General features: G+C 47.2%; 4 protein-coding genes across 10 annotated transcripts; 2 read left to right on the forward strand and 2 right to left on the reverse strand.

Annotated features, from left to right (window-relative positions):
• Position 1: 1 nt before the first annotated feature.
• Positions 2 to 3,139, reverse strand: LOC120894521 (cytosolic non-specific dipeptidase). The gene is made up of 4 exons (XM_040297163.1): positions 2,799 to 3,139; positions 2,483 to 2,717; positions 297 to 1,415; positions 2 to 231 (listed from the first exon to the last, which is right to left on the reverse strand). The coding sequence occupies exons 1-4, from the start codon at positions 2,840 to 2,842 to the stop codon at positions 175 to 177; spliced, it is 1,455 nt and encodes a 484-aa protein (XP_040153097.1). The 5' UTR covers positions 2,843 to 3,139; the 3' UTR covers positions 2 to 174.
• A 339-nt stretch (positions 3,140 to 3,478) lies between these two features.
• LOC120894525 (dnaJ homolog subfamily C member 5 homolog) lies at positions 3,479 to 12,190 on the reverse strand. Of its 5 annotated transcripts, none has more exons than XR_005738202.1 (8): positions 11,419 to 12,190; positions 10,000 to 10,138; positions 9,770 to 9,922; positions 9,557 to 9,688; positions 8,178 to 8,246; positions 6,545 to 6,746; positions 5,519 to 5,753; positions 3,479 to 5,331 (listed from the first exon to the last, which is right to left on the reverse strand). XR_005738202.1 is itself a non-coding variant. In XM_040297167.1 (7 exons), exons 1-7 carry the CDS (start codon positions 11,436 to 11,438, stop codon positions 5,321 to 5,323), a joined length of 726 nt encoding a protein of 241 aa, XP_040153101.1. In that variant the 5' UTR covers positions 11,439 to 12,190; the 3' UTR covers positions 3,479 to 5,320. The 5 variants fall into 5 exon arrangements, 2 of the variants coding, with proteins under 2 accessions (XP_040153101.1, XP_040153102.1); XR_005738201.1 differs by having other exon boundaries at positions 5,519 to 5,756; XR_005738203.1 differs by lacking the exon at positions 8,178 to 8,246 and having other exon boundaries at positions 5,519 to 5,756; positions 11,419 to 12,188.
• A 328-nt stretch (positions 12,191 to 12,518) lies between these two features.
• On the forward strand, positions 12,519 to 13,315 carry LOC120894528 (cytochrome c oxidase subunit 7C, mitochondrial-like). 3 transcript variants are annotated; one of them, XM_040297172.1, is made up of 3 exons: positions 12,519 to 12,616; positions 12,705 to 12,804; positions 13,032 to 13,315. In XM_040297172.1, the coding sequence occupies exons 2-3, from the start codon at positions 12,718 to 12,720 to the stop codon at positions 13,146 to 13,148; spliced, it is 204 nt and encodes a 67-aa protein (XP_040153106.1). In that variant the 5' UTR covers positions 12,519 to 12,616; positions 12,705 to 12,717; the 3' UTR covers positions 13,149 to 13,315. The 3 variants fall into 3 exon arrangements, with proteins under 3 accessions (XP_040153106.1, XP_040153108.1, XP_040153107.1); XM_040297174.1 differs by having other exon boundaries at positions 12,520 to 12,646; XM_040297173.1 differs by lacking the exon at positions 12,519 to 12,616 and having other exon boundaries at positions 12,623 to 12,804.
• Positions 13,316 to 14,380: 1,065 nt separating this feature from the next.
• On the forward strand, positions 14,381 to 17,429 carry LOC120897794 (angiotensin-converting enzyme-like). The gene is made up of 4 exons (XM_040302897.1): positions 14,381 to 14,751; positions 15,033 to 15,120; positions 15,207 to 15,389; positions 15,463 to 17,429. The coding sequence occupies exons 1-4, from the start codon at positions 14,565 to 14,567 to the stop codon at positions 17,195 to 17,197; spliced, it is 2,193 nt and encodes a 730-aa protein (XP_040158831.1). The 5' UTR covers positions 14,381 to 14,564; the 3' UTR covers positions 17,198 to 17,429.
• Positions 17,430 to 18,478: the final 1,049 nt, after the last annotated feature.

Consider the following 18,478-nt stretch of genomic DNA (forward strand, 5'->3'; position numbering starts at 1 on the left):
GTTAACTAAAACAAAGTGCCGAACATTTTATTTGCTTTCTTCCATAAGCTCTCGCGGACTGGTATTAGATTGGAAGTAACATTTCATTGCCGCGAAGCAGCAGGGAGTGATGGGTCTTAGTAAGGTGATGTATTATTCTCTCTCGTTAATCAGCCTGATTCGCATTGATCCGCCTCATTTGTTTCCTCCGATGAGGGATACCTCGTACAAGTATGCACCGAGTAGTTTGGTCTAAATGTAAACAAATAAAGCGTAAGAACATTTCCACCCTAAATCCAAACCTTTCAAACACTTACCCCTTCGATGTAGTTGCGGACATCGATCTTCTCGTTCTGCGAATGTGCTCCATCATCCGAGGCACCCATCGGAAGCAGCAGCACATTCTTGCCGGTCGTCTGCTGGAGCGTTAGTGTGACCGGGATCGAACCGCCCTCGCGCGTCATATCCGGATCGACGTTGTACACGTGCTTGGTAGCGGTACGGGCCGCCTGGTAGTGGGGATGGTTCGGATCCTCCGTCCACGGTTTGCCCCCGTGCGCCATGCGCACCGCGAACTGGTTCGGTGAGCCACGCTCAGCCCACTTGGCCGTCAGATACTCGCTCACGTACCGTTCCGTCAGCTCGGGCGTTTGGTTTGGCACGATGCGGATCGAAAACTTGCCAATCACCTTCTTCGGAATGACCGTCTTTTGTCCCGGTTCGTAAAATGCACCCTCCACACCGTGGATGGACAGGCTGGGCTGACGCCACCGGTGCATCAGGATCTTCGTTTTGTCCTCCTTGTGCATCAGCTTGCGCGCCCCGAGCTCGGCCCGGTAGCTGCCCACGTCGAAGTGGATCGCATCGTAGATGGCCTGCTCGTTCGGCAGCAGCGGGGCCACCTCCTGGTAGATCTTCGGGATGAGAATGCGGCCCTCGCTGTCGGCGAGCGTGCCGAGCAGGTACACCAGATCGTTCATCGCTTCGTACACGGTCCCGCCGAACACGCCGCTGTGAAGATCCTTGTGTGCGCAGCTGACCTCGACCTCGAAGTAGCAAATGCCACGCAGCCCGTACGTAATGCACGGCTTGTCCGTGCCGAGCCAGTAGTTGTCGGAAATGCACACGTAGTCCACGTCGGACAGGAAATCCTTCTGGCGAGCGTACAGCAGATCATCGAGCCCTTCGCTGCCGGACTCTTCCATGCCCTCGAACACGAACTTAAGGTTCACTGGCAGCGGCTCTCCGATCGCCTGGAAGCCCTCGATTGCGTGTAGCCATCCCAGCACCGGTCCCTTGTCGTCGCTGGACCCACGTCCGAACAGTTTGCCGTCCTTCTCCGTCAGCACGAACGGTTCCGTTGCCCAACCATCCTCCAGAATAGCGGGCTGCACATCGAGATGTCCGTACAGGCATACGGTCTTCTTCGCCGGGTCCTGGAAAAGACGATCGAATCGACATGTGAGGTGTAAATCATCATCGATCATTCGATTACGGTAAGTCTTAAAAGAGGTGGAGTATGCTGATAAGATACGATTTTCTATAGGATACTTCAGATTCCAATTGCTCAGAGATAATCGTTGCGTTGGAAACGTACATTGAAAGAATCAATCAACTGTCCACGGGGAGTCCATTTATTGCCTATTTAGTTCGTAAGCGAACAATGCAACAAATTGGTTGCTGTGTTGTTGTTGTGGTTACAACATTGGGCGCTTCCACTGAAGGTGAAGTGGCTGGGTGCTCGATACGACTCTCTTGTGTGCTTCCCCCTGTCGTTAACCGCTATTTTTGACTACATTTTGGTTAGTTTATCGCAACACAAAACCCCAAAACCCCACTTGATGATAATGAGTCTTTCCCCCTGGTCAACCCCATTCCCACACCCCTTCCACAACTCGCGCGGTGTGTGATGTCTCGGAATGTCTTATCAATGAAGCACAGCTCACTTCCAGCCAAGAGTGATTCCCATTGAAACGCGACACTCGGCGGCGCGTGTGTGTGTATGGCATGCATGTTAACACCCATAAACTGCTCGTCGTTTGCAATAAAGCACGGTTTGATGCTGACGCATAGCAAAATATAGCAACGCTTCCCTTTCTTCCCTTTCGCGGCGTTTCCCTACGTATTGCAAATTGCAATCGTTGCATTTGCTAGGCGTAGTAAAAAAGGGGGCAATATAGATAGGGTGCGTCATACACACTCACACACGCAGCACCCACCCGTTACGTTGCTCTTCTGTGCTAAAGGTCAGGTGCAGTTTATAGTAAACATACGTGCCGAGCCTTCTCCCATTAGCCGCATCAATGGAGCAAGCTTCTTTGGCTCGTTGGGGGGCACACAGTCTAAACAAAGTCTCAAAGAGAGTCTTGCACCACAATGCACACCAAAGACACAGGAGAGAGTTCATTGACTTTTAATCCGTTTTGCACATCTGTCAGAGAAATGGCGATCTTAGGCCGCATTGAGCACACACAGACACACACGCACATCATGGCACACTTACCGTTCCCAGCACGCCGAGGATGACCTTCGGTAGTTCGAGTTCACGGCCATCGGACAGCTTCTGTTTGCCGACGTCGGCCAGCTCCACCGTTGCGCCGAGCTTCCGCAGCCGCTCCGCGACCCACTCCACCATGCGGAAGATTTCCGGGCGAGATTCGGGCCAGGCGGACACCGACTTTATCGCCACCGCTTCCCTCAGCGCATCGATGTACTTGCTCTTGTTGGCATCGATGTGGCTGGAAAGAAAACAAACAAAGCGACAGTGGGGCAATGATAAAGCAACATTGAGAATTGCAAGCACTACTAGATTAACTTACCTGAACAGCTTGGTCAGCACAGCGGGAAGATCTGCTTTGGACATATTGATTGAGGCAGAGACAGAGGCACACACACTCGCTATTGAAGATCACACGACTGGACACTGGAGCCAACCTAGCAGCCCAACGGTCAAACCTTTTCTGGCGCTCGGAACCCGAACTACGCGAGCTGCGATCGTTCGTAGAAAGAAAGTGCAATCTCTCCCTCTCTCTCTCCCTGCTTCGTGGCCCTTCTGCCCTTGTCCGTCCTGATATCGCACACCAACAGATGACGATTCCGGCATCCGTTTACATGCGCAAGCTCCAGTACTTAAGGTACCGCTGGTGGCCCGCCCTAGCTCTTCAAATAGTGCTATCGCTACGGATGAACGAAGTTTAATCGGAGGGGATTTTGCTTCAGCTTTAAATGTATTCTCCAACAGAGAGATGTATGTATTTAAGATAATCACTAACCTGTACTCTGCTGAATGCACTTCTCGCGCCGTTCTCTTCTGTCGTGGGGCGTTCATCTCCGTTTGATGACCGTTGTAAATTTAACACTGTTTGCAGTTTGATAAACGGACATTGTCGTTCTCCTGTGGTAACAAGTAGGCTGTGCCAAAAACGATGAATAATTTCGGACTGTAAAAACACAAAGCAGTGCACTTGGTGCACAAACAGACACACACACTCTTTCTCTGTTATTGTGGATTTTGCATAACGTGGCAATGAATGTTTCGTCGTTCAGGTTTTAGTTTATTTTGTTTTTGCTTCCGTAACGGTTATTGTAGTGTTTTCATTTCCCATTCGCTTCGAACGGCCTTCTCTCTCGTCCGCACCACCGTTCAATATATTTTACAATATATAATGTTTTGCTGCAATTGTCGTAATTAACGTGCACGTGTCCTGTGTCCCGCGTCCAGAGCGTTCGTGTTGTCGTTGTGAGTTGTTGTTGTTAGATTATTCCGCGTCTTATTCGAGCAATCGCTGCTTCCAGTACTTTCTCTCCCTATCCCAACGGTCCTATACTTGTTCTCTTGATACTCGTTCCTTTTCACATGCCCTACAACTCCTTACCGTACACACTCAGCAACAATTTAACCGTTCTCTAACAACGTCTCCTCTAATTAAAGGTTCGTGTGTGTGTGTGTGTGTGTGCTTCAAATGCTTTGGAATTTTGGGGGATAAATGGATATATAAGATTTATGAATTTTGTATGTATATAGATATATTCTTTTGCATCTTCTACTCTTTGTCTTCATCATCATCATACATCATCTCGTCCTACGGTCGCTCGTACAGTACAATAACTATCTGCACAGTGGTGTGGCATATGCAGGAGAGGAGGGCATGCACGTTGTACCCTTAAATACACACACTCACACAACATAACTTGCGCAATTAATTGCTACACTTTTAAGGAGTTTTGTCCGTCCGAAAGCTCCGGTCCTACGGGATGTGACACCGGATTATAATAATGAACTGTTCCGTCACTGTCTCCCGTGGTGCACCGTCCCCCTGTGTGTGTGTGTGTGCACGTTCTGCTCCGTATTTCTTAGTATCGTAATATGCATAACGGGTTTCACACTCGAAATTGAAGTAGTATTTGCAAAAATCGAATTAGTAACACTTAATAAATGAGGAGGAAACACGTTCCCATAAGATCAGCTCTAAATGGTATAGCTGGCGCATACATACATGTATATATATCTACACACCACTAAATCGTTCAATTTTAATATGTTATCGCGAATAATCGAAATCGCCGTTTTGAACCAGAAAATACAGTCGCTAATTTATGGAGTCTTCCAAATGAGTTGCGATAACGTTAATGCTGTGTGTGATTGTGGCTCTCTGTTAATGTTTACTATTTTACTTGAGCGCGTGTCACCGAAATGGATGGGATTTAGTAGTATGTAGAGCATACGGATACTAGCGGCAACACACAGCAAGATAAAAGTATTATTGTTAGCTTCTTAAATTGTTTTGATTTTGTTCTTCCTCTTCTACTGCTGCTTTTCGCCACTCTTTTGTCTCCTCTTCCTCTGAGGCATCCAGTGGGAAGTAGCCTCACTAGGATAAATACACGTACACACGCACACATACATATATGCACACAGAAAAGGGGGCTTCTACTAACTGTTGTTATTTGCCATTACTTAAACGTATAAATATACCCTAAAAAGATACTTTTGTTTCTTCGCTCCTCTGCTGCCCTTTGCGTATGTACGGGTGCCTTCCACCAACCACCGTGTTTTGTTTGCAGGCAGGCAGGGAGGAGATGCTCGCGGTCCTGGTTCTAGCGACGATTATTATTACAGTTGCTTATTATTGTGACAGCATATTGTTATAGTGAGTGTTTGATTTCGGGTTCGGGTGCTATTCGCTGCACAAATAAGAGGGATGCGCGATAGATGGAGGGGCGCGGCGCCGTTGGGCATGACTCAACTTGTGCCTTATCGCGCCCATATCCCTTGCGTCCATGTAACCGGGTTCCCTCCCTTCGAACCGTATTGTGTTATTGATGGCGACGATTAATACGCTCACTTCATACCTAAAAATGGGTAACAACGGAGCATTATTACATTGGTAGACGACGGCAGGATGGTTTTAGTTACAAACAATACAAATAAACACTACTAAACAAACACTATATTCGAAGGAGTTCGATCTTACGCACACACAATCTTAACATGCATAAAAGGCGCTGCACATTCTAACTATTCATTACATCTACTTACATCACCACGAAAAGGGGAATCGGATCGGATTTTTCGCTTCATTTTTCCATCCCAGTAGAATGGAACGTTTTCTACAGTTTCTTCAAAGCTAAAGATACAGCAACAACACAAACAAAAACAAAGGCAACATCAATGTGGAAGAATTGTAGCCGTTGCACTTGGTGCGTTGTTGATGTTTGCGCAGGTGATTTGATCTATAAACGGATACTGGGACAACTTCAAAATTGGAGCAAATCTCCTGGGCAGAAATAAATATAACAGAACAAAAGAAAAGTCCTTAGTTTGGGGTAAAACGAAACATGAAATGAAAAGTAATGCAACGTGCTTCATAAGCCTAAAACACATAATTTATATGATCGGTTCGTGCATAGCATTTGTATGACTTAATCATATCCAAGCACAAAACAAACAATTTTGGCGATGTATATCTTGGTGCTTTGCAACACAAACAAACAAAGAGGATAATGAGAGGATCACATAAATGCACATGCATTACAACACGCTATGGCCTAATACCTACGCAACACAGTGCCAAAACTACGTAGAGGAAAAAAGATGATCGGTTTACCATATTCTTATTGTTTTTTGTTTTGTTTTTGTTTTGCTTTTTTGTGTATAACGTTTTTGTAATAGCAGAAGCTGGTTATCGAATTCCAAAACGAGATGCATTTTAGTGGCCTAGTTCCCGATCATGAACAGCATGGAATGTGAGGAAATAAGACAAATAGATAGGCATTAATATTGAACAACTGTACAGCACACAGCACACATTTCATGTTCTTCTTCTCACTGACCCTCCCCCCTTTGTTCCCACAAGACACAGCAACAACAGGCGTAATGGGATGATGAGCGGTATTTAATAACAATATACAAGCACAATAATAGACACCAACATCCATCAAATGCTAGGCGAGGCGTTGTAACGCGTGTATGTTCAATTAGTATGTGTTTGTGGGATGATTTCGGTGCATTGGATCGTTGGGGGGCCATATATAGTGCAAAGCGAAAGCCTCTCTTTTTGCTTACCTGGCGTGTAGATCGGTTGATTGCCCGTGTTCAGCCCCGTGCTCTCGGTGGCGGCTCCAGTGAACGGATTCGTCGGATTGGACGACGGCGGTGGCATGGCGTACACGGGCATACCAGCTCCCTGTGCCTGTCCCGCCTGTGGCTGTGACGTCACCGGGCCACCACTGCCTCCTCCATTATCGTCCAGATCTTGCAAATCCTCCTACAAAGAAACACGAATCAGTCAAATCGCAATTAGTAACGCAATAGTCGACCGCGTTTTTCTGTTGTTTTCCCTTTAAAACTATAAAGCATTTGGTAGTGTAGCACACGCAGCACGTACAAAGCAAATTAGCTATGCGCAGGTGGATGGGAGTGCCCCCCATGTGCCCTTCGCCAACTACTACAACCTAATTCACCAACGTTACCGCAAGCTGTAGCTGTAAACCCGTAGTGTTTTTAGTTAATAAGTGCGTTTTCGTTTGCGTTTGTTAGGAACACGCTTCGATCCTACAGTAAGCCACACATCTATGCACAAAACCATCGCCCAAAAACACTCTACTTAACTTAGATATCTTGCATTCAATTGCACCATCTCCAAGAGACCCAGCGAAGATTGTTTTTTCGGGACAAACTTACAATACTCTAACACTACACCCCCCACAATCCCTGTTAATACGCACATTCCAACCGTCGTACAGTGTTGTTAAACCACGAACCAGACGTCGATATTAGTGGATGGGTGTGGAACATTCTAGGAAGGACGTACTCCAAAACGGAGCGCAAACTAGAGCTACATACATATCTACTGATTCTAAATACAGACCAAAGACATACGGGGGGGACAGACTGAACGACTCCACTCCACTGACGAGATGACTGCTGCTGTTTCCATGCGCCAACAAACATTCCAACCAATACACATCGTACAATGATTTGGACCAATTCAAAATAAGTTCATTTTTTTTATTGTTTTAAACAGGATGTCTAACTAGGTGCAGAACTGGACCAACCGTGAGTGGTCTGTCTTCTAGTCGAATTCTATCTTCTGATATATGATGGTAAAATACACACAACCATGCCTTTTTGGACAAGCCACAACAACACATTCATTCCGATTAATTCTTCCCGGTATGCAAATACAAACAACTATGCTGCTTTTGTTCACAATAAAAAATGCTATCCTTTTCCATCTCCAACACACACAATCGTTCTACTATTGTTATAGGACGCCCCCCTTTTCCTCTCGGTTCCGTACAAATTTCCCATGCCTCAATTGAAAATAAATACATATTTCTACGAAATTGTTTCCAACTAAATCAGGGAAGGAAAAGAAAAAGAGAGAGAGAAAATCAAAAGGTAAGTAAATAGTGGGCGTAATGATGCAGGTTAAACGGATACCGAAATGAATGAAAGTTTGAATGAATGAATGAATGAAGGATGAGCAAATACTACAACGTCAAGATGGGATGAGAAGAGGTAAATGTTAAAAAAGGTGAAAAAAACTAAATTAACTGAAACGAATGTTAAAACTGTTAAAACCAAAAAAAGGGAACAACTTTAATCGTGCAGTGAATGTGAATGAGGGAGGTTGGATGAGGGAGAGTAAATGGAGTTTACATAAAACAGTACAAACGATAAACCGAATACATACTCTTCGCGTTGGCTGTTCTGTGACGGCCGTTCCTTCCCGCGCGTTGCTACTACTTGCGGCTCCATCTCTCTGATGAATGTAGAAAAAAAAACATGTAGAAAAAAAACAGGTGATAGAGACAGAGTGTGTGAATGCGGCAACGTCGTGCGCGGTGGTGTGGAGAGTGGTGTTTGGGCGTGTGTGTGTGTGTCCCTGACAGAGGCCTCCAAAGGGTTGTCCTTTGTTGGTAACAAAAGGCGAGAACGCGGAGGATACGCAGCAGTACTAATAATCAGATCCTGCTGAAGGCCACACAATCGACTGACGATGATAACAAAGTGCGCACGTGGGCACACGATCTGATGGAGCGGTAGTAGTAGAGTTAATTGAGCCATCGATTGGACGTGTGGGATAAATCGGTGAAGGATAATGCTCATTAAGGAGGCGCACACACACACGAACACGAACACAAACCTTCCGGAATGTGTCGCTCGCAGAGGGGCGGTGGCAAGGGAATTAAACTGAAGTAATATTCCGAGAAATAGTTACTCCATCACACAGCACAATCGCGGGGGGGGGTCTGTGTGCACAATCGAAAGAAAAATATGCTTTCCATCCGGTATATCGTTTTGGGTCGTCGGAAATGTCTTCTCCACATGAGTATGTCTCGTAAAGAATGAGATAGTGAGTGCAGTGCAATACGTAATAACAATATCAAAAACTCAAATACACAAACAAGCCAAACTAAATCTAGCTAACCAAAACAACAAAAAAATGGTTTTTCGAAGTGATGATTTTGAATTTTTGGTGAAGATGATGTGTTAAACAAAAAAACGAAAAAGATTAATAGCCAGATGATTTGTTTTCAGAATTTGACTTAGCGAACAGGCGTACAACACAGCAGCGCACATTACATCCAATCACATGTCCCAAACATTTGTTTACCTAAACAATAAAACGATAAGGCACACGACTCTCTCTCACACAGACACACACTGTTTGCCAGCTCTTTACGTGCCGCGGAATGAATGTTTTAAGGCTTCATCGGCCTTGTTTTCTAAGCTCCGCGATGAGCTTATTGGTGGGACAATTGTACACCATACGCGGAACACATCCTACATTCTAATAGCGAACCCCCGAGAAAGGTAGAAAGCTCCCCTTTAGCAGAGTTTTAAGGATAATAATGCTCTATCACACACGAACACACGCACAAGAGAAGCAGTGAGCAGTGAATTTGCTTTCTAAGGGATGCATTCACAGAAGGTGGTGGTAGTAAACACAGCATTAGGACTGCGTTTTTCAGCATTAGGAAAACCCCAGCTCTTCTACGGAGGAGGCTCGAGCCAAACTTTCAATGCTGGTGCTGATGGAGGTGTGCCCGCTGTTCCAGCTTTACTTACGTGTAGATGATGATAGTCTCCCGCATTCTCCGGCGGTACCGGTTTGTATTTGCCAAAGCAGAAGTTACAGCAGCAGCAACAGCAACAGCAACAATAACATCCGGTGATGATACCACAAATCATAAACAGTGCCTGTAATGGGGTTTTTTTGAGGGAAAATACAGTTGATGACATTCGAATTCGTACTAAGGGGCGCGGTGGGGCGAATACTACCTTGCACGTGGGCGACGTGACGACGAAGTAAGCATTGACGTTCTCTTCGCCAAACTGTTCCGCGATGTACAGTCCGAGCGAACCATAGTTGTCGTAGATGTTTCGCTTCGTCAAATCACTCAGAATGGAATGAGCACGATTTACTTCTTTGAACTAAAAACAAACCAAAAATGTAACGCAATGGGTTAGAAAGGAGCCGCAACGATCGGAAAGCCTGTCGGAAGGTGAACCTTATCTGCCGCATCGGGATTGTTGGGGTTCTTGTCCGGGTGATACTTGAGGGCCAGTTTTCGGTACGTCTTCTTAATCTCGTCCGCCGTTGCCGTCTTCTGTAGGCCCAGTGTCTGGTAGAGGGTGTCCCCGGATGTACTGCAAGTATTAAAAAAAACACACACCTCATTAGTACAGTTTCATTTTGGGAATTATTGATTGTGTTGACGGCCGTTCGTGTTTTTTTCCTTCTCTACAACGATGATCCCGTGATTAATACCGCGTCAAGCTCGAAGCCAAGGGTTTCAAATTTTAATGTTTACATCACGCTGTGAGTTTACCGATTTCTTCTTATCAATTATTAACTGATTAGGCACCCTTGGAACATGGAGGTAGCATAAGTAATTCAACATTCCACTTCATATGACTCCTGAGAGCCTTTTCTTTAACCATTCAAGCGACTCAATATTTAATCATACTTTACATTTTTCATCAATCAACCCCTTTCGCTTTACATTCGGAAAAGTCAAATCATTCACAGCGAAAGGATACGATATCAATGTCCCCTTGATGTCTCTCTTCCTTTCAGCCTGTGTGCCTGGGTGACGAGAGGAGAGCAAACAGTAATGGCATACGTCGAGGGCATAGCAAAGAAGGATAGCAGAACAATCGTAATAACGGCTGCCAAAAGGTCTGCTGCCCCAAGCATCAGCAGCAGCAGCTGCTTCGTTTGGCTCAGGCGCGCGCGCCTGTATGTATGCGTGCACTCTCTCCTCCTTGCTCCTTTGTGTGTACACATATATCCTTGAACAAAACGTCCAAGCAGGCCTCGCGTTTTTCGCTCATTATGCTGCACATATGATTTAGCATGCCATCCTCTTTCGTAGGTCCATTCCGATACACTCGCTTCTTCGGCGTTCCGAGGACCACTTTGCCGAATCATCCCCAGCGCCCAGGATGTTTGGCGAGTGGTTTTGCAATTACAAACTGGAAACGTCGTTCCATCTGGTAAAGCAGCAGCAGCAGCACCAGCCCCACTGCGCCCCACTGAGCTCGAGCGAGGGAAAAATCGATATTTCTCAGTATTTAATTTCACGCCACGAAACACTGGGGGACGGATGGACGGGGAGTTTTTTTTCCCTTGTAATTCCCCCCCCCCCTTCCTCCGTTTCCGCCCGTCTGATAGCGTTGGATGGAAGGCGGAAAGGTGGAACATTATTATTACTCACGCAGCAGCAGCATTACTACACGACTCTCCCTCCCCGATTCCGCCATAAAACAATAATGCAAGTGGCCCGTGTTTCACGTTTTGGCGAGCTCGCGCGATAAATCAATTGAAAAACGACACCTTTTCTTCGAGCTTCGTTACTATTGACGAACAGTTTTCGGAAGCAGGGGGTTGGAGATGTACCAGCCTGAAATGAAAGAAAGACACTTACGATAGTTTCCTTTTATCCATTGTGATAAGGTGTCTTTTGAGGGCCTGGCGCAAACAACTGTCGGAAGTGCTCGTCGGGGATGTTTTTTTCTGCTACGGTCTTCCTTCCGGTTTACTTCTGCTCCACTGGTCCACTTGCGGGTATAGAGCTCGTTATCGATGGGAATGTTCTCTTTCTTGGACTTTGGTTCAAAATTGCTCACTCCCCCAAAAAAGTTTCACCAACTTTTCACTTCGTTTCACACTGTGTTGTCTCCTGCTACAGGGAAGGGCAAGGTGCGTCGTCGGTGTAATATGAGAGGCTCCGGAAAATATGGACCCTTGATTGATTACGGGCAGACGACGGCGCGCACATACACAAGGACACGGACACTGACTGGGCGGAAGATTGGGGGGGGGGGGTAGCTTAATCCGGGCCCGTTCGCGGTTTTGTTTCCCTTCAATTAACAACTTTACACCACCAGAGCGCGTATGATTTCACCGCAAAATTGACGAACGCACACACAGCTTCACGTACACAGGCTATATGGAAGAGCAAAGCTACAACACGATTAAAACGGGACACACGCACGCACCCGCGGATCCGCGTACTTTGCGGAAAACTTTTCGATATTTCGCTGCAAACGAAATCGTGCGCCTCCGTCCCTTCCAACCTCGGGTTTGAGCTGCTAGGAGAAAAATTAACTAAAATTTTGCAGCTCTTGCGCGGCAGGCCAAACCCCGAATGTGAGTCGCCTCGCCTCGTTCGTGTTTTTCTTTCGACCCTTGCTCCGGTGTACCATTTCACGGCACTTTTCCAAGCAACAGTTCTGCAGAATGGTATACGGTAAACGGCCGGACAGGACTGCAGTGGGTAATATAAACGCAAAATGACGGGCGCGTTCCGTACCGAAGCGGCGTTGTTTGTACGGTTTACACACGCCGCAAAGCATTGGAGTAAGTTTTTCGCTGCTTTCTGAACAGCATTTATTTCGCTGCTTTCTGAACAGCATTTTATTTCGCTTTTAACAGCCCCAAATCAATATTTTTTTGGTATTTTACATCACCCGCACTGATGGTGACAAATTACAATAAAAGATAAATTATTGAAAAATTATGACCCATTGCTGCTCGTGCAATCCCACAGTACACTGCACCGATCGAAGCTGGCCATTTGACAACCGCCAAAATCACACTGTCACTTTCTGCTGTCAGATCAGGTAATCGTGAAAAATCGTCTCCAAGTGTTGGTACGGCAAAATAACACACTTTTCACGCATTCGCTAACTGGAAAACTACCTTCGACAGAAATCCAGCCAAGATGTTCGCCCGCGCCGCTAACGTTACCCGCACCGGAATGACCAATCTGGTCCGGTACTCCCATTCGCACGGTGGAATCCCTGGCGAGGTAAGCACCCCGTTCACCATCCTCCCCATCGCATGAGGCTGCTACGACGAAGCAGCAAAATGAGGAGCACCTTGTGCCTCTGACACCAGCGCACATTACATAATGGAGAATGTTTGGCTAAAATTTGCACAGCCAGCAATTGTGCAAACATGTTTTCTGTTGTAAATCATGTTGTACGCATTACTGATGCTATCCACCACCTTTTTCCACTATTCTCCCTCCCGCAGAACCTGCCGTTCAGCCTCACCAACCGGTACAAGCTGACTGCGATGTTCATCGTGTTCTTCGGTTCCGGACTGGGCGCTCCCTTCTTCATCCTCAGACATCAGCTGTTGAAGAAGTAAGAAGCTAACGTTCCCCCTGGCCCCTCCTGGGAAGCGAATGGGGCCCGCACAATCTGGCCCAGCTTCATCTGTTAGTGTGCTTGAACCGAGTGTATGTTAATATTATCCCCGCAAAGGATGAAGTAACGCAATAAAATTATCATCCAAATCTGGTGCGCTACGCAAAACTCCTGCGTTCGGTAGTACTGTGTGTCTGTGAGCGTGTATGTGGTTGGTTTGGAACTTATCACTTTGTTCCCACGTAGTTTCCGAACCCTATGACGACGACCAAAGCCGTGGAAATACTGCCAAATGTAGCCCGGGGGAATGGAAATGCGCGGCCACTCGATGACATAAGAGACGGCGCCGACGCGAGGGAAACCAATAAATTATCAATCAAAGATAAATCCGTACAAATTGAGCTACATCAGTTTTCATTTTAGCTTATCGTTGTGCAAATGTCGGCAACCTTTTTCGGGGGTGGTGACACCACAACCAACCATCGTCACAAGGGTGCTTAGTGGTGACCCTCACCCTGATCGAACTCGGCGGGGTAGTAATTTCCCGTGTGGGGGAATTTTCCAGGAAAACGGACTACTTCGTTGGTAGTCAAGGGGAGTTGCAAGTAAGCTGGATTAGCACGCTGTGAAGCTTAGATGAAGTAGGGAAAAATGTATAAATTTCGAACACAGTACCTAAACTGATTATTATTTGAATATCACATTTAAAATAAAAACATTGCATTGCATTGGAAATCGATAAGTGCGGATTTTTATAAATCAGAAAGGTCAGTTTTATGCAAGCAAATTCTACGCAATATGCAATCCCAAACCCTCATTCCCATGACACCAACCCCGGCCAAGGCTACTATGTTTAAGCGAAAACGGTTTGTTTTCGCGCTCCAGGCCCCAAAAAAGGAAAACCTTCCATGTAGCGGTTATTTATTTTCCACGCCATTCCACTACATTGACATACACACGCGTTGGGCGGGAGTGGATTAGACAGCGTGTAAGCTACCTCACGGCGGTTATTACCATTTTCAGCTTCAGCAGAACCGAGCCTTTCCACGCGAAACACGATTGGAGGATAAGGAGGGTACATTTTTGCAAACAAATTCTGCTGTCGTCAAACGTTCTGTGAAAAGGCAAACCCGGCAAAACATTCACCGTGCGTCGGGGAAGGCAACAAACGGTGAGAGTGAGTAACAGCAAACGATCCTTGATGCACGCTGTGTGTGCTAGGACGATGATGGTCATACACACACACACTCGCACGAATGAACGCACAAATCGAGTATCCTTGTGCTCTAGGGAAATCAACAGCGCTCAACGGACGAGCGGCCACTGGCAGTCAGTCCGTCGTTTAGTGAGTCGCCTTCGCGCCAACCGGTGGGTGGTCGGCCTGTTTGGTATGCCCCGAGGACGGCAAACGGTATAAATGCTCACCGTTCGTTGCGCCACGGGTTCAGTCGGTGTTTGGCGCGTGTACACGGCGCGTCGGTGGGGCATTGGCATCGCGATGGCGCGTAACAACGGACAAAAGTGCACCTCAAACGTGGTCCTGTACTTGTTGCCGATTTTAACCGTTCTACCATCCGTTGTCACCCAGTCACGCCTGGAAAATGGTACGTAGGTACACGGAGGGTGTTTTAATTAGTGCCGCCTAGTTTTACGATGGGCCATATAATCATCATTTCGGGTTGTACGGGTGCAGGTTGTGATAAGGCCGAAATTAACCGCCTCTGTCCCTGTTGGTGGGTGTGAGAGAGAATTTCGTGTTCCGTGTGACGGCCGTGTATTAATTGCAGGATTATGTGTGCTTTCCGTTTTTATTCTGCCTCAATCCTAACGGCCACCCACATGGGGACGCCTGGTGTCTTTCTCTCTCCCTCACTGTGTTTTGAAGCAACGGATGCGAAAGCGTGGTTTGAGCGCATGAACGCGGAATTACACGCACTCAACCGTGAGGCCGCCCAGTACGGATGGGATTTAAGGTGCAGTAGTAATGCTTGGATGGATGGAAGCGCTAGTTCCGACTCGGTACCACAAGCTGATGGATTGCTTTCCCTCTTCCCGGCAGCACACAGCATCAATCCCGTGTGGAGTTCACGCTCGAGAGCTTGGTTCAATTAGCTCAGCGGAAGTCCGCCTGGCTGCAGGAAGCGTGCGACGAGGGCGCCCTCTACCGCCAGCAGGGATGGCCGTACGATCGCGCCTACTACTTGCTGTGCCGTGGACCACGCAATACCCCCGAGGAGCTAAGGTACGTAAGGATGGGGCCGTGACTGACCGTACACATTTCGACCACATTTTCGACCACATTTCCTCTTTTACAGCGAAATGGCGCAGCTGTTTTCGTACATTCAGCGCATCTACACCGAGTCGGAAGTGTGCATTCCAGCGAACTGTGGACAACGTGGAAGACCTTCTGCAACCGTTCTGTGGGCCAATACGTTCGTCCAATATCCGGGTCTTAGTGTGGGACATTTGGATCTATCCTTCGTCGCTCCAGAGTCGTCGCAGGAACTCATTTCCGCCATGGCGCCAACGAAGTTACCCAAACAACTGGAATGCTTCTCCGGTGAGCCCGATCTGGAGCGTTTGATGCTATCGGACGGAATGCATCGTGTGTGCTCGGGTCGACTTCCTCCCGAAACTGTGCTTCGCTGGGCCTGGGAATCGTGGCGTATGGCTGTGGGGCCTCCGATGCGACAACCGTACGGACGGTTGATCGAGCTCATGAATGCTGGGTGTATGCGCGGTGCGAACCATCGCGATGTCGGGGAATGTTGGCGCGAGGAGCTAGAGATTCCCGAGCTACGGCTTCAGGTCGATCGTCTCTGGCACGAGGTGAAACCATTCTACGAGAAGCTACACGCCGTCGTACGTCACTTTGTGCGTGAAAAGCATCCGGCCGAGGCGGCCTCCATCGATGCTGATGGTCTCATTCCGGCCCATCTGCTCGGGGGTATGTGGAGTCACAGCTGGACGCAGTACGGACGTGACATTATCCCCCATCCGGTCGATCTTGATGCAGCGTTCGGCAAAGCGAACTGGACGTCGATGGATCTTGTACGGCGGGCGGAAGATTTGTACGCCTCGCTCGGGCTAGCGCGCATGACGGACGAATTCTGGAAGCACAGCCTCATCGGCAAAGGTGTCGATGGTGGCAAGTGTCACGGAACGGCAGCCAACATGTACGCCGACGGTGCGTCCGACTACCGCATGATCGTGTGTCCACGATCGGAGGCGGCAGCGCAAGACTTTTACGTCACCGTGCACGAGATGGGCCACATCGTGTACTACATGGAAGCGGCCAAACAGCCGACCATCTTCAGCGATGGTACGACGGCCGCTTTTCAGGAAGCGCTCGGTGATGCCATCTACTTAGGGGCCATAACGCCGCAACATCTCGTCCGTCTCGGTTTGCTCGATTCCAAACACATGGCACCGGAGAAGGAGCTGGCGTTTGGTGGTGCAGATGCCACGCTAAACTCATTCGACTATGCATTCCTGCTGCGCATGGCGCTGGGGAAACTGCCAACCATTCCCTTCGAGTATCTGATGGACCAGTACCGGTGGGACATTTTCGATGGCAGCGTCGACTACGGCCAGGATGCGAACAGTTACTTCTGGTTTCTGCTCGAACGACAGCAAGGCATTCGTCCACCGTCGTCCGTCGCTGCGCGGGTGCCACTGTTCGATCCGGCCGCTGTTTACCACCTCTCCGACAATACACCCTTTGTGCGCTACTTTCTGGCCAGCTTTTTAAGCTACCAGCTGTATGAGGGACTCTGTCGGAGTGCCCTCTTCGGCACGGTCACTAATCCGGCTAACGAAATTCCAATGCCACTACACCGCTGTGACCTGTACGGTTCGAAGAAAGCGGGCAAGCTGCTACGGAAGGCGCTAACCCTCGGGTCCTCCGTACATTGGACCGATGTGCTGGAGAAGCTAACCGGCGAGGTGGACATATCGGCCAAAAGTTTGCTCCGGTACTATCAACCTTTGAGCGAGTTTTTGGACCGATTCATCGCCCGCCATCGGCTCACTGTGGGCTGGGAACACTAAACAAAGGCAACAAAGCTACAATCGAACACGCAGCAAATCATATCGCGCACAGGTTGGAACTGGGTTGACAAATGGGAACCGTTATTTATTATTCTTGTTCTTTTTCCGCCGCTTTTGGTTTAAATCCTCCCCTGTTTTGTACGTGAGTGCGTATAAGTAGGTAGCTTACACCTTGTTTTAAGTTGGTTAACAAAATAGTTGTTCAATTACGTTTCGTTTTACCTCAATTTTTAAACCTTTTCTCCTAAACGCTCCTGTGATTGGTGCGAGCGCGCGCGCCCGCTCACAAGCAGCTGTGCTGTGGCTTTTTCCATTACAAGAGCGGCGGGCCAAGGGCTAATGGTAAAATTCGCTTTTATTTCCTTTATTTCCTTCCAGGCATTTTGGTATTGCAGCAATTAGCAAAATTAAACTGTTTTAACGAGGAGGGGTTAAATGGCCCGTCAGTAGCGCGGAACACATTCAACAACATCGTCGAATTTGGAGATTTCTAGTGCTGTGGTTTTCCACACACACACAGTGTCATTTCGCTTGCACACGCTAATAAACATCGGCTAAACGGTGGTCTACAAACTAAGCAGTAACAATCAATCGGTGAAAGATGGAAACAGTAAAAGCTTGTCGTAGAGGAGACACAGAAGGAGCACGAGGGAATGCGCGAGAGAGAAGTTGGATTGAGGATTGACTGTGCGCAGAATGGAGCATAACTATAGGCGCAAAATGTTTTACATTACTGGAATTTTCTTAATTATACTCTTTTAACGTTATCGAATGTATTCCTTCCTAACTGCTTCGAACAGTGTTCAGCAATTGTTCGTTTTTGTCCCCTTCAGTACAATATTTAACGCTTAGATAACGGAAACATCTTGTTTGCAATTTAGTAAAAATAAGTCCATACATTAGTCAATCCTAATTCCTGGGCCGTCCTACAGATCAACAAAAAGCATTAAGCGTACTTTCGTCAATTTTACTTTGTCTTTGTTTTAACCAACCATAACAATCGAGCAAAGAAACCGATTTAAACTAGGTATATTTGAACCTGTCCAGTATGAAAAGTACCCAAAAGTTTTACAAAAACAAACCCAAATGAAATAAATGTAAAAATAAACTTTTTTCAAGCAAACATAACATAAAGAAGAAACATTTAAAATCATATAGAAACAGAAAAATAAAGATAAATAATAAGAATACACTTACCAAACACGAACAAACGCACACGGGAGCAGCACATAGATGAAGCAGCAGCATGGGCGTTCAAAACTAAAACGAAAAACAACTTAC

This window comes from Anopheles arabiensis, chromosome 2 (assembly GCF_016920715.1).
Source record: "Anopheles arabiensis isolate DONGOLA chromosome 2, AaraD3, whole genome shotgun sequence".
NCBI classification, from domain to species: Eukaryota; Metazoa; Arthropoda; class Insecta; order Diptera; family Culicidae; genus Anopheles; species Anopheles arabiensis.

Excerpts from the sequence above, each read along its gene's own strand:
- LOC120894521 (XM_040297163.1), bottom strand. The coding sequence starts at position 2,842 with ATGTCCAAAGCAGATCTTCCCGCTGTGCTGACCAAGCTGTTCAG. Across the intron at positions 1,416-2,482 it reads TCCTCGGCGTGCTGGGAACG|GACCCGGCGAAGAAGACCGT; the intron begins GTAAGTGTGCCA and ends CGTCTTTTCCAG. Across the intron at positions 232-296 it reads TCCGCAACTACATCGAAGGG|ACCAAACTACTCGGTGCATA; the intron begins GTAAGTGTTTGA and ends GTTTACATTTAG.
- LOC120894525 (XM_040297167.1), bottom strand. The coding sequence starts at position 11,438 with ATGGATAAAAGGAAACTATC. Across the intron at positions 9,689-9,769 it reads TCACGTCGCCCACGTGCAAG|GCACTGTTTATGATTTGTGG; the intron begins GTAGTATTCGCC and ends ACCCCATTACAG. Across the intron at positions 8,247-9,556 it reads GAGACTATCATCATCTACAC|AGAGATGGAGCCGCAAGTAG; the intron begins GTAAGTAAAGCT and ends TACATTCATCAG.
- LOC120894528 (XM_040297172.1), top strand. The coding sequence starts at position 12,718 with ATGTTCGCCCGCGCCGCTAACGTTACCCGCACCGGAATGACCAATCTG. Across the intron at positions 12,805-13,031 it reads ACGGTGGAATCCCTGGCGAG|AACCTGCCGTTCAGCCTCAC; the intron begins GTAAGCACCCCG and ends TCCCTCCCGCAG.
- LOC120897794 (XM_040302897.1), top strand. The coding sequence starts at position 14,565 with ATGCTCACCGTTCGTTGCGCCACGGGTTCAGTCGGTGTTTGGCGCGTG. Across the intron at positions 14,752-15,032 it reads CCAGTCACGCCTGGAAAATG|CAACGGATGCGAAAGCGTGG; the intron begins GTACGTAGGTAC and ends TGTGTTTTGAAG. Across the intron at positions 15,390-15,462 it reads AATACCCCCGAGGAGCTAAG|CGAAATGGCGCAGCTGTTTT; the intron begins GTACGTAAGGAT and ends CCTCTTTTACAG.